The following is a 14,549-nucleotide window of genomic DNA, read 5'->3' as shown; positions in this document are numbered from 1 at the left end:
GGAGATTTGTCCCTGTAAACTTTTCGTAAAGCATCAGTGATTTCACCATTCTAACACCCAAGTTTCACCGTAAGTTTGATGTTTGTTCTTGCTTCAATTTTAGCAGAATTCATGTTGCTCTGATGGGGGCTCTTTTCAAACTTTTTATCCTTCTTAGTACCTCAAACCAGATCCTGTTCAGACATTTTATTATAAGTTAGTATAACTATTTGTTTATTTATCTTTGGCAGCTGATTGGTATGAGGATCAGAACCAACACTGTGCTCTAACCAGTTGAGCTAACTGGCTAGGACAGTACAAGTTTATTTTGGTGCAAAAAAATTTTGCAGTGCATGCAGTTTTTTCATAATACCCATTTGCCATGAACTTTTTGAAGACCTCTCATTTGTTACACATTAAAAAATTTACAAAAATCACAAAGAAAGCAGTGATAAGCACAAGCAAAGATTACATTTTTATCCACAGAAATTACAAGGATATTATTAAGCTAAAACCCAGGAGTAAGAATAAGATTACCTATTTCATACATGAAGATTAGAATTCTTCATGTTTCCTTCTTCATTTTCTTATATCTGATACTCTTTTAAAAATTAAAGAAAGTGATTGACCTGAACTGTTTTTGTCACTGAAGTCTTCTTTTCACTCCAGTTAGTATTCCCTTTAATCTCAATTAGTCATTCATTCACTCAGTAAACGTCATGAATATTTATTATATGCTAGATGCTGAGGGTCCTAAGAAGAATGAGACATAGCTCCTTATAAGGAGAAACTCTTAGAGAATTGAGATAAACTCACATCATTTCGACATTATTACAAGTCCTATGATAGAGATACAAAAATCCTATTTGTTTTCCTTATGATTTGTATTTATGGTTTTAAAACAAGAAACGAAAAGGCAGGATTTTGAATCTTTAAGATTATCTGTCTTTTATATTGTGTAATTTGACCCATTTTCATTTATCGTTGTTTGGTTTTCGTCACCTACATCTTGCAGTATATTTATTCACCATATTTTTTTTCATGTTGGTTGTTCATCTGCATTTTATTGACTTATTTTGTTTTACTTTTTATTTTGTCTCTAAATCAGTCAGCTTAGGATGCAGTGTTCTATTTTAAAATAGGATCCACAAATTTTATTGATTTCAGCAGTAGAGATTTATTTTTTGCTCATGTCTTTGTCCTTACTGGGATGCTGTAGCTCTGTTCCATGTCCTCTTCATTCTGGAGTCAAGGATGAAGGATGATGGCTCTGAACACTTCTGTCTGAAGTGGCATGTCTACCACTTTTTATGGCCAAAGCAAGCTATGTGGCCCAGCCTGATGTCAGTGCAGCAGGAGTAGTAATTCTCCTGTAGGTGACAGGCTGGTGGGAAGAGGCCAAATTGAGAGGTGATGCAAATACTTTATCACTGATGCAATCCATCAAGTGACTTTTGATGATTCACTTTTTACATTTATTCCTTCTAATGGTTCAGTATTCTGTTTTTATTCTAATATTATTTGCTTAAATACAGGTATAAGCTTATATTTTTCTGTCAAAATATAAAAAGATTTTTAAAATTATTACTGTAATTCTACCTTTACTTCACATTTACTTCAATTATCTCTCGCTATCCTGTATTTTGTGGAAATCATCTGAACTATTTTGTTTTTTTAATGAAGAATATTTTTAATACTTTTAAAAAAATTTTATTGAATCAAAATTGATTATACATATTTTGGGGGTTCAACATTGAGATATGTTAATCAAATCAATATTACTAGCATATATATTGTTACAAATTGTAATGATTCTTTATGCCCCTTGTCCAGTCTCACCCCATCCCCCACATCCTTCCCTTTCCGCCCTCTAGTTACTCTAGATTTCTTCTTTCCTTTTGAAAGAATAGTGGTTACTCTGTTGACTTGTTGCCTAGATGACCTGTCCAATGCTGAGGTGTGTGATCAGGTCCCCCAATATTATCCTAGAGCAGATACTTCTTCTTTCACTCTGGCATGGGCTTTGTGGAGAGAGACATCCTCTTCTTTTCTTTATCTCTGCTGGTGACTCTCCTTGTGTCAGTGCACTCCAGTGGTTGGCAGACCATCTGCGTGGTGGTTGTGGTGTCTACCTGCTTTTGCAGCAGCCATGCTTATTGTGGTGGCTGTGGTGGCCACCCACATGGAGGTGATGTTTTTGGCATGGTCCTTGGTGCTGGTGGTGTGCCGCTTCACCCCTTAGGTCCCTAGGTGGGCCCCCAAGGGGCTGGTGCAGTGTGTCTTGTTGTGGGAGGGGGGACCCGGTCCCTGGCTCCATGCCCCAGGCCCTGAGGCACTGGTATGGTGTGCCTCGTTGTGGAAGGGGGGTCCAGTCCCTGCTCCAAGCATTGGGTCCCCTGGCAGCCCCCGAGGTGCTGGCGGTGTGCCTGGTTGTGGGAGGGGGCTCTGGTCCTCAGCTCCAGAACTCACATCCCTGGGTAGACCTGAGGCACTGGCAATGTGTCTGAGCTGGAACTAATTTTTTTGTCCTTTGCTTACTTCTAAAGTGGGGGAACTTCCTGTTGGGACCAATACTTGAGCTCTGTGGTTGAGCTAAATTGCTGCTTTGCTGCTGCTTCCCTAGGGAAGGCTTTTTGTGCACCACAGGTTATAATGGTTGACGTTATAGGTACTTCTGGCTCTCCAGAGACTCAGTGCACCTGGGTTGTATAGTAACTCTGATCTGGGCCTGAGTCTTTTCATCAAACTGCACCCATGCAATTCTGTATTCCTGACCAGTCTCCTGTGAGTGGTCCTATGCTGATTGGGGTGCAGATCAGGTGTCCTTGCTGTGCCCCAGTGTTCTCCTGGTGAGCCCATCTCTCCCACAGCACCTGCTGCAAACACTTCCTGTGGGACGGGTTGTGCACCAGTCCCTTGCGATGACTCACTGGCCTCTGAGTGGCTCTATTTTTTTAGTTGTTGTGGCTCCTCACTTCTGTATGGGTCCATGGGAACCCTATTAGTGGTCTTGCTGTCCTGGGGGCCACCAAGGCCCTCTTCTCTCCTGCCGCCTCCAAGAAACTCCATCCGAAGGGTGCAGCTGCGGCTTTTGCTGGCTCCTGCTCCATGCGCTCAGCAGTTCCAGCCTTAAAGCGGCTGTGGCATGAAATGGTCAGAGCAGTTTTTTCTTTCTCTTGTTGAGGCTTCTCCCCACTTTATGCACTCCATAGGTCTCTCCTCCTCTTCCCCTGAGCTTCAGCAGCCCCAGCTTGGCTGATGTTACATTTTTATCGTTATTGGTTGATTTCTGGGAGAGAGTGATGCTTGGGACTGGCTATTCTGCCATCTTGACCGGAACTTAATACTTTCTTAAAAATGGTTTTGTTAAAAATCAGAGCTACTGTAGCAGGAATTATTTCAAATTGAGTATGTTTTTCTTAATTTGTGAGTTCTAACTTTGAGCTTGGTACTATGTTAACTAAATTTTTTGAAATACCTAATGTGATCCAGCTTTACATTGTAGGTACTGTTACTGTTCAAACTAATAAGGGTTTATATTGAGATCTATATGGAATAGTTGAAGAATACACAGTTTGATAGTTGACACATTTGGTATCTTTTGAGTCTGAGTCTACTGGAAGTTGCCTGTTCTGGATGAGGGAGAATCTGCCAAGTTGGTACTTGAATGTGAAAATTGCTTGCTATAAAGGATATTTGAAGGTTTCCTCAGTTGGTCGTTAGGCGCTTACTGCTGTTGAAAATGACTCGCAAAGATCTTTGCATTATGTTGCTAATTTTATCATATTGCTTCAACTTATTGCTTTATAAACTTCTTTTGTTCTAAATTAGTGTGCTTTCCACTTCAGATAGTTAAGGACTATCTTAAATATCTCAGCCTCATCAGTGGATGTAAAGATTTTATTTATGTGTTCATCTTAAGAAAATGACACAATTCCAAACCTCTTTTTTCCCCCAAGAAGCCATAAGCTATCCTCTTGCAAACTCTTGGAGCTGCTAGTTGTGGGTTTACCAGTAGCTAATGATTGTTGGTCTCATGTATTCATTCATTATTTTATGTATGCTATTTTCTTGCTTTTTTGGATTTATTTTTCTTTTCTGCTGAGGTACAATATCATGATATTGTACATATCATTGTAAGGTGCATTCATCATAACTGTGTACTGTTCTTTTTTTAAAACACGTGTGTACAACCTAGTAGCCACAAACCCAGATCAAGATATTGAATGTTTTTACTACCCCTTAAGCTTCCTTCGTGACTTCTCCAATCTTTGACAACAACCTCCATTCTGCTAAGGTGGGCAGTCTTCTGTCATTATTGGTTAATATTGCTTGTTATTGTAACTCAGATGTGTGGTATCATTGTGTACACTATTGCATCAGGCTTATTTGTTTCAATATATGTTAGATTTATTCATAGTGCTATGTGTACCAGTAGTTCACTTATTGTGTTGCTACATAGTATTCCACTGCATGAAAATATTGTAATTTATTTATCCATTCTTTTGACAGGCATTTTATTATTTTTTATTTATGTCTAGCAGTTTTTTAGTTTACCATTTTGTATTTTTTACTCTGGATATTGCAATATGCATTCTTAACTCACTTTTGTCTGTCTTAAATTAGTCCTTTACCACATCACAGGCAATGTAAGACTCCTGAAACAGTTTCACTTCATTTACCCCTATCCTGTGCTTTTGGCTAGTTTTGGGTAATACTCTACTTTTACATGTGTGTCATAGATTTCAAAAGATATTACTGTAGTTCCCTTAAATTTCCTTTTCAGTTTTCTTTGTTTCTTCCTGCAGTTTTATGCTTCCGTTTTCCTTCAGGTTGAAGAACTATTATAGTATTTCTTCTAGTCTGTGTGTGCTACCAATTTTTTAAACCTTTATTTGGAAAACATATTTATTTTAGAAGAGTGTTTTCTGGTGGCTTTTTATAGTTCTTTAAAATGTCATTCCATTTTGATTTTATTTGTGAATTGCATGTTTAGATTTTTTGCTCAGTATATTCTGACTTTCATAGTTTTTATCGAAATGTTTGCTGTTAGCTTTGCTATCAAGATGCCCTACCCCCACCCTTTTCTCATTAAGTTATAGAATTTCTTCCTATGCCAGGGATAAATGAGATAATTTCTTTTTACATTAGGGATTTCTTTCTGTGCTACAGATAGGAGTTCTTCGTCATATATATGTGTTCTGAATATCTTCTCCCACTCTCTATGTTGCATTTTTATTCTGCTTCTGTCTTTTGATAAAGATGGTTTCTTAATTTTAATATAGTATGGTTAATATAATTTGTGTCCTCTTTAAGAAATCTTTGTCTACCCTGATGTCATGAAGAAAAGTTTCCTGTGGTGTTTCCTGAAATTTTTATTGCTTTACTTTTCAAATTTAGATTTATACATTGTCTAAAATGGATTTCTCCTTACACTTAAGATAGCCATACTCATAATTAAACTAACACCACTTATTGAAATGGTTGTTCTTCTTTCAGCTTTGTCATGATCAAATGGCCATATAAGTGTGTATCTGTTTGGGGGCTCTTTCTTTCCTTTTTTTTTTTGTTTGGTGGCTGGTCAGTATGGGGATCTGAACTCTTAAACTTGGTGTCATCAGCACCATGTTCTAACCAGTTGAACTAACGGGCAAGCCACCTGCTTTGGGGCTCTTTCTTCTGCTGTGTTGATACATTTGAAAATCCTTCTGCCTGTATCACACTATCTTAATCATGGTATGTTGATAATAATACCTGATAATTATAATATAATAATATTATAAATAAATATAATAATATTTCTTCTGGCTTTGCTTTTCTTCATCATTGCCTTGTCTTTCCTTAGCCATTTGCATTTCCATGTATTTTAGAATTAGCTTGTCCACCAAATCATCTGCTGGGATTTTTGTTTGAGATTGCTATAAATCTATAGGATATCCTGGGGAGAACTGATATTTTTATAATATTGAGCCTCACCATCTGGGAATCTGTTATATTGTTCCACTTTTTTGAGTCTTCTTTAGTTTTCTCCATTATATTACATAATCTCTTTGTAGAGATTTTCGTATTTTTTATGGTATTGTTAATTGTACCTTTCAAAGAAATTAATTTTCTGATTCTGTTAGTAGAAATACTGAGAAATACTAAGATTTGATATATTGGACTTGTAGCTAGTTTCTAAAACATATTTTTATTTGGATTTTCTGTGTACCTAGAAAAATGTTAATAAAATTGGAGAAAGCAGGCATCCTTATCTTGATCTTATTTTTTAATTTGAACACTTTCCATGTTTCACCACCAAATGTGGTGTTTGCTGTAGGTATTTGTGGATATCATTTATCACTTTGAGGAAATTCTTTTCTTTTCTTTTCTTTTTTTTTTTTTTGACTGGTAAGGGGATTGCAACCCTTGGCACGGTGTTGTCCACACCACCCTTAGCCAATGAGCATACCGGCCATCCCTATATAGGATCCAAACCCGCGGCCTCGTTGCTACCAGCGTCACACTCTCCCGAGTGAGCCATGGGGCCAGCCTGAGGAAATTCTTTTCTATTCTTAGTTTGCCAAGTGTTTTTTTATCATGCTTTTCTGCATTTACTGATATGATCTTATGATCAAATCTTAGTTTTAAAGCTATTCATTATTTTTATTTCAATCTTTCAGAAAATTTTTTCATGGTCTTCATGACCTATGCTTTCTCTGTAAGCCAGTTAAAAGTGATTTTTCCCATGAGGAGAAAGGGGGACTCTCACAGACTGTTGGTGGGAATGTAAATTAGTACAGCCATTATGGAAAATAGTATGGAGGTTTCTCAAAAAAATTGAAAATAAAACTGCCTTGTGATCCAGCAAACCCACTACTAGGTATATATCCAAAGGAAATGAAATCATTTTGTTGAAGAGGTATCTGCACTCCCATGTTGATGGCTGCACTATTCACAATAGCCAAGAGATGGAATCATCCTAAGTGTCCATCAGTGGATGAATGGATAAAGAAAATGTGGTATATGTACACAATGGAATACTATTTAGCTATAAAAAAAGAATGAAATCTTGTCATAGTTAGCAGCATGGATGGACCTGGATGACATTATATGTTAAGTGAGATAAGCTAGGCTTGGAAAGGGAAATACCTCATGTTCTCACTCATGTATGGAATCTAAAAGTGTTCTCCTAGAAGTAGAGAGTAGAATAGTGGTTACCAGAGGCTGGGGAGGGGAGAGTGCAGGGGGAATGGGGAGAGGTTGGTCAGTGGTATGTAGTTACAGCTGTATACTCTCATGTTCTGTCTAGGGTGACTATAGCTAATAAAACTGTGTTGTACATTTCAGGATAGCTTCAGAAGAGGATCTTGAATGATATCAACACAAGGAAGTGATTATTGTTTAGGAATGAATATGCTAACTACTCTGATTTGGTCATTACTCAGTGTATGCACATATTGAAACAACACACTATACCGCATAACCGTACAATTTTTTAAAAAGTGATTTTCCCTTAGATTCCATTCTTGATTATTTCCTTCTCAATTCTTTGAGAGACTACTGATTCACTCTTGATGGCTTTGAACATTACCAGACTATTTATATCTCTTAAATCCTTATTTTCATTCTAGATCTCTTATGCTTCAAATTTAGTATATTTAATTCCTATCTTGCTAAAATACTATGCCCAATCTGTTTGCCCTAATTTCTCAGGCTGGCTTTGTGACTTTAGTATATGTGTAGCCATTCATGTGGATAGCTTGGGGAAACATTTCACTTCTGCTCAGTGAATTGGTGACCATATTGTGTTGCTATCTGTCTTCTATTATCAGTACACTATCTGCATCTGAGTTTTCTATTGCAGTAGTTTATGTAAGTGGTGTTGTGTCCTTTATCTTTCCCCTCCTTTTCTCAAGAAAATTTGTTATATAGATAAAAACTGGTCACATAATTTCAGTATATCCTCACTTCTCTTCTTTAGCTCTCCTTTTTCCACAGCAATGATCCTTAAAATAGAGGCATACACCCTAGAGGATGTCCAGAACAATTCGATTGGATATCTTCTCCTATATATTCTTAAGATGTTTCAAGTATAGTACCAAAGTCTTTCCGTTTTCTACACATCCCTATTATTGTCTCTGAATTGAATCTGAATTCTAGGTTAGAACCTAGAATATGTATTGCAGTGAAATAAAATATTAGGTTGTCTTCCTACATTTAAATTCTAAATGAGAATTGAATTAAAATTTGTAATAAATGTATTGACAATTTATTTCCATGATTTATACATATAAATGTTGTAGCGCTCAAAAGTATTCCTGAAGATGGTAATAAATCCTTTCTAGATTTTGGTCTAAAATTACTCCATAACCCATTCCCTGAATACTTCCATGGCCGTTTTTCTTGTTGTCATCATCAAGCCATATTCTCATCTGTGCTGTTTGCCCTTTTGCTGATTTCTTGAGTGTGTTAGAGTCCTCCTTTGCTTGTGCAATGGCCTTGTGTTTATGAAGAACACGGTATTACTCTTCAGCTAACAGCTGTACTTCCTCAGTGAAGCCCAAAATAGAACTAATTTACGTTCCTTACTTATAACGTTGTTTTCTGGTGTGTACGTTGACCTTAGCACTTGCAACATATTACTGCATATGTTATATTCTCTTACCAGATTATATGCTGTTTGAATACACAAGAGTTTTTGTTAATCTTAGTATTTCCAACAACTGTAATAGTTCCAGGTATATCATGGGGACTTGATTATTTTTTTTGCATGAATTAATACCTTAATGCAATGGCAGAGTATTTCTGTTGTGATTACTCTTTTCCCCCAAAGTATAAAGCAAAACAAAATGGTTTCTGTAAGCCATTTTGGTAATCTGTTAAATAATAGCTATGGTAAGGATTAGCGTCCTATGTCTTTTTCTATGTCATCTAATTCTGAACATTTCAGATTGAACAGAAATTCCAGGGATCAGTATCATTTAAGGATGTGACTGTGGGCTTCACGCAGGAGGAGTGGCAGCACCTGGACACTAGCCAGAGGTCCCTATATAGAGATGTGATGCTGGAGAACTATAGCCACCTTGTTTCAGTGGGTAAGGCCTGTTTACTATGTAACTCTGGATAGCATTTGTTTATTCTTTTAATTTTGCAGCATATAAGCACTCTGTACAGTTTAATGATATTTAAGATTGAGATTCAGAAATCAGTATCAATTGATCATTTTGGGGCACTAGAAGATATTTGTATTCATCTCTCCAATGTAATGTTACAGGGTATCATCATTAAGCAGCTCCAGAAGCTTCTCCCTCCTTCAGGGGCCATGAAGTTGAGGCTGCCTGGTACAAGTCCTAAATTATTTCCTGTTAACAGGGTATTGTGTTACCAAACCAGACGTGATCTTCAGGCTGGAGCAAGGAGAAGAGCCATGGATACTGGAGGATGAATTCCCAAACCAGAGTTTCTCAGGTGAGTTAATATATACTGCACAGATGAACATCAGGGGATTTGTTTTTTTCCTGTAGTTAATTTAGGGGTTAGCAACTTAAAAATGTTTTTCAAGAATATCTCTTCAGAAGTCCTCACCCTTGGAAGTGACTGAGAGTATTGATTCCTAAATCAAACCAGCAGATACCACTTTCATAGATATGTTCTCTTTTTATTCCATTTTTGAATATTTACCATTTTTTTACCTGACAACAGTCCAATCTTTGCCTTATCTTTTTTTGTTTTGATTTCTTTTGATGGCTGGCCAGTACAGGGATTGAAAACTGGAAGCCCACCTCATCTTTACTATTGTTTTTCTTGATTACCCTATGTTTCTCAAAGCACTTTCATTGTCCATTGTTCTGTATTCCTTCAGTAGTCAGACTTCTTTCATACACTCATTTTTTGACTAAACACATAATTTTTGAGTACTTGGTATATGCCAATCATTTTCTAAGAGCTGAGGATATAGCAGTGAAAAAAAAAATAACATCTCTAAATGAGTTTATACAAGTAGCTTTAAGCACATAAACAGATATTTATGTATGTTAAGTGCTCTGTGGTAGTAATGACTGTTAAAGAAATTAAAGCAACATTAGATTGATTGAGTGTGCTTTTTAAAGTATAGTCAAGGTAAACTTTAATGAGATCGGTATTAGAGCAGAAATTTGAATGAAATGATTGTGTGAGCCATGAAGATTCTGCCTCTTTTCAGCAGAGTAACAGCAGCTGCTGAACCCATGGGCGTGAATGTGGTTGGTGCTTTTGAAGAACAAAAAAGTCACAATGGCTGAAGGGAATGGTTGATGGTAGGAGGGGTAGAAAATGACATCAGAGAGACAGGTATAGTCCAAAAGATCAGAGTATCATGAGCTTCATTAAATAATTTAATTTTTATTCTTAATTTACTGGTGGATTTTCAGCAAATGAGCAGCGTCTGATTTACATTTGTGTAAGATCCTTCTCACCTTTGTATAAAAAACATTGGGAAGGACACAGGGACTGTTATAGTTTTTCTTATGAGTGATTATGGTGGCTTTGACAAAATTGGGAAGGCATGGAGGTAATGAGAAGAGGTTTAATTTTCTCAGTATTTAGAAAGTGGGGCAATAACCAAAGAACTAAAATTTGTGTCATCAGAGTACCAGAAGGAGAGGAGAGAGGTATTTAAAGTACTTGAAGAAATAATGGCTGAAAACTCCCAAATTTAGCAAAAGACATGAAAGTACCCATTCAAGAATCTGAGCTAATCTCAAATAAGCTAAATCCAAAGAAATCCATGCTAAAGGCACATCATTATTAAATTTCTCAAAGCAAAAACAAAAAAATCTTGAAAGTATCCAGAGAGAAACAATGCATTACATACAGAGAACGACAGTGGATTTCTTATCTGAAGTGTCCAGAAGGAAGTAGTACATTTTTTCAAGCAAAAAAAAAAAGAATAATCAAATAAAAATTCTTTATCTTGTGAAAATATATTTATGAAAGAGGAGAACTGAAGGCATTATTAGAAAAAGGAAAACTAAGAGAAAATGTTGCTAGCAAACCTACCTTTAAAAAATAGCTAGAGGAAGTTCTCTAAGTAGAAAGGAAATAACACAAGAAGGGTTGGAACTTCAGAAAAGGAAGAACATTACAAGTTGACAAAATAGTGATATATAAGAGTATCCTCATGAATTTCTGAAGTCATGTTTCATGGTTGGAGCAAAATTTACAGTATATTATTTGACATTGTGTATGTAGAGGAAATAAGATAGTTATTTCAAAAGTAGGGAGGATAGGGGGATCTAAATGGAATTAAGCTTTCTACCTTTCGTTTGAAGTAGTGAAATATTGCTGTTAATAGACTGATAAGTTACATACATACATTTTAATATTTAGAACAACTACTAAGAAAACTATAAAAAGTGGTATACTTAGAAATACTATAAATAAATCAAGATGGAATCTAAAAATTCAAGAAACCATAGGAAAATAAGAAAAGAGGAACAGATGAACAAGGAACTGAGAAAAGAAACAGAAAACAAAGTATCAGCCTAACAGAGCAATGTTTACCTTAAATTTAAATGATCAAAATACCAGTTAAAACAGAAATTTGCAGAGTGTATAAAACAAAAAACATGACTTTAAAATATGTTAGCTACAGGAAACATAACAGTTAAGAACATAGTTAGGTTCACAAAGAATAGAAGAAGACATACCATACAAACGTTAATCAAAACAAAGCAAGAATGGCCCCAATAATATCAGATAAAGTAGACTCTGGAGCAAAGACATTTATTAGGGAAAAGCAGGAACATTATATAATGATGAAAGAATCAGTTGGACAAAAATGGAACAATCCTAAATGTGTCCCTGCTGATCAGTGGAACCTCCAAGTACACACAGCAAAAAGTAATTGAGCTGAAAGGAGAAATAAACACATCTTAATTATACTTGGAATTCACCACCTCACTCTCAGCAATTGGTAGAATTACTAAAATTTAAATTAATAGCAGATACAGAAGAATAGGGCAGCACCATGAAGCAAAAAGATTGAAGCAACATTTATAGGACAGTGCCCAATAAAAACAGAATACACTTTTTCCCTCAAGTACATATGGGATGTTCAGGAAGATAGACCATATCCTGGGTCATAAACAAATCTTAACATATTTAAAAGAATTGAAATCATTCTGAGTGTATTCTTGTACCATAAAGAAATCTTAAGTATGCATCAGTAATAGAAAACAGGAAAATATCCAATTATGTGGAAATTAAACAACACACTTATAAACAATGCATGGATCAAAGAAGAAGCCTTAAAATCAATTTTAAAAATGCATAGAACTAAATGAAAATGAGAAGATACCATATCAAGGTATGTGGGAGGTAGCTAAAGCAGTGTCAATAGGGAAATTTATAGTACTAAATGCTAACATGGGAAAAGATGAAAGGTCTTAAATTTATAATTAACTTTCTACCTCAGGAAGCTAGAAAAGAGCAAAATAAATCCTCTGAAAGCAGAAAAAAGAAAATAACGATGCTAAGAGCAGAAATCAGTGAAATTGAAAATAGGAAAATAATAGAGAAAACTAATGAAACACAATGGTTTTTTGAAAAAAAATCAGTAAAATTGGTAAACCTCTAGCAATATTGACAAAAATGAAAAAGAAGACAAATCACCAATATCAGGAAAGAAACAGAATTTCACCATTGTGTCCATTAACAAGATAATAGGAACATTTTCAACAACTTTGTGCTTATAAATTTGACAACACAGAAGAGATAGACCACAAACTAGCAAAATTCAATCAAGGTGATATAGAGAATTTGAGTGGTCCATATATTGTCACAAAAGATGACATAGATAATTTGAATTAAAGAAATTAAATTGTAAATAAAAAGCTCCCCTCCCCAAAAGGCAATATCTTAGCACAAGAGAATTGTAGTCTTCTAGAGAATTCAATCAAACATTTAGAGCAGAATTAATAATTTTACACAATGTTTTATAGAAAATTGAAGAGGAAGGAACACAATACTTTTTTTTATTATTTGGATACCAAAACCATACAAAGAGTACAAAAAATAATAACAAAACTGTTGACCTATGTCTCTCCCAAGTGTAGTAGGAAAAATCCTTAACAAAATACTAGCAAATAGAAGGTAGCTGTGTATAGAAAAGTATCAAACACCACGACCAAGTGGGATTTACGTGATGTATGCAAGGCTGGTTCAACATTCAAAAATCAATCAATGTAATCCATAATAGGGTAAGGAAGAAAAATCATGATAATATCAGTTTTTGTAGGAAGAGCATTTGATAAAATACATTTATGATAAAAACTCTCCAAACTAGAATGGGGAGGAAAATTCTTGACTTGATAAAAAGAGCATCTACAAAAAATCTACAGCAAATGTCATACTTAGTGGTAAAAGACTGAATGCTTTCCCTGTAAAATTGGGGGCAAGGTAAGGATGTTGGCTCTCATCACTTTTACCTGTAACTTCTACCAAGTACAGTAAGGCAAGAGAAAGAAATAGGCATACAGATTGAGAAGAAATAAAACTGTCCGTAGTTTTGTTTATCTTTTCAATGAGTCAACTTTTGGTTTGGTTGATTCTGTTGTTTTTTTCTATTTTCTATTTTGTCTTAGTCTTCATTAGTTTCTATCTCTATTTCTAATCTTTATTATTTCCTTTCTTCTGCTATTTTGGGTTTATTTCTCTCTTTTTTTTCTAGTTACTGAAGGTGTTAGGTTATAGATTTGTTATTTTTTAGTATAGCATTTACAACTAAATTTTCCTCTGAGCACTGTCCTTACTGCATCACATAAGTTTCAGTATGTGTGTTTCCATTTTCAGTCATCTTCATTCATTTTCTGATTTCCGTTATGTTTATTCTTTGATCTGTTGGTTGTTTGTGTGTTTAATTGCCACATGTTTGTGAATCTCCCAGTTTTTATCACTTTCTAGCTTCATTCCAACATAGTTGGACAAGATGCTTTGTATAATTTCAGTGGTTTCAAATTTATGGAAACTTGTTTTGTGGCTTATCATGGTTTTATCCTGGAGAACGTTTGTGTTCATTTTAGAGGAATGTATATTATTCTTTTATTGGGTGGAGTGTTCTCTGCATGTCTATTAGGTCCAATTGATTGATAGTGTTATTCAGACACTATTTATATAATAGATCTGACTAGATGTTGTTTATTAGTTTAAGTGGTATATTGCAGTGTCAAACTATTATTGTAGAACGGTTTCTCTCAAATTCTGTCTTTGTTTATGTCACATATTTTTGGTCTTTGGTACATATACATATGTGTTTATAATTTTTGTATCTTATTGATGAATTGACTCTTTAATACATGTATAATGTCTTTCATTGTCTCTTGTAACAGTGTATGACTTACTCTATTTTGTGTGAGATTAGTATAGCTACTCCAGCTCTCTTTTGGTTACTATTTGCATGGTTATCTTTTATTACCCTTTCAGTTTCAGTCTGTTTGTATCTTTGGATCTAAAGTAACTCTGTTGTAGACAACACGTAGTTGGATCATGTGTTTTTAAAAATCCATTTAGATAGTCTCTGTCTTCTGATTGCATAGTTAAGTCTATTTACA

General features: G+C 35.2%; 1 protein-coding gene across 1 annotated transcript in view; it reads left to right on the top strand.

The window, feature by feature from the left end:
• ZNF33B (zinc finger protein 33B) overlaps positions 1-14,549 on the top strand; it is a 65,644-nt gene that overhangs the window by 9,628 nt on the left and 41,467 nt on the right. Inside the window, 2 exon segments of the mRNA XM_063084869.1 lie at positions 8,912-9,056; positions 9,334-9,429. Coding sequence (XP_062940939.1) covers positions 8,912-9,056; positions 9,334-9,429 — 241 coding nt within the window.

Source organism: Cynocephalus volans, chromosome 2 (genome assembly GCF_027409185.1).
Source record: "Cynocephalus volans isolate mCynVol1 chromosome 2, mCynVol1.pri, whole genome shotgun sequence".
Lineage (NCBI taxonomy): Eukaryota > Metazoa > Chordata > Mammalia > Dermoptera > Cynocephalidae > Cynocephalus > Cynocephalus volans.
This window is presented reverse-complemented; position numbering and strand designations above follow the sequence as displayed.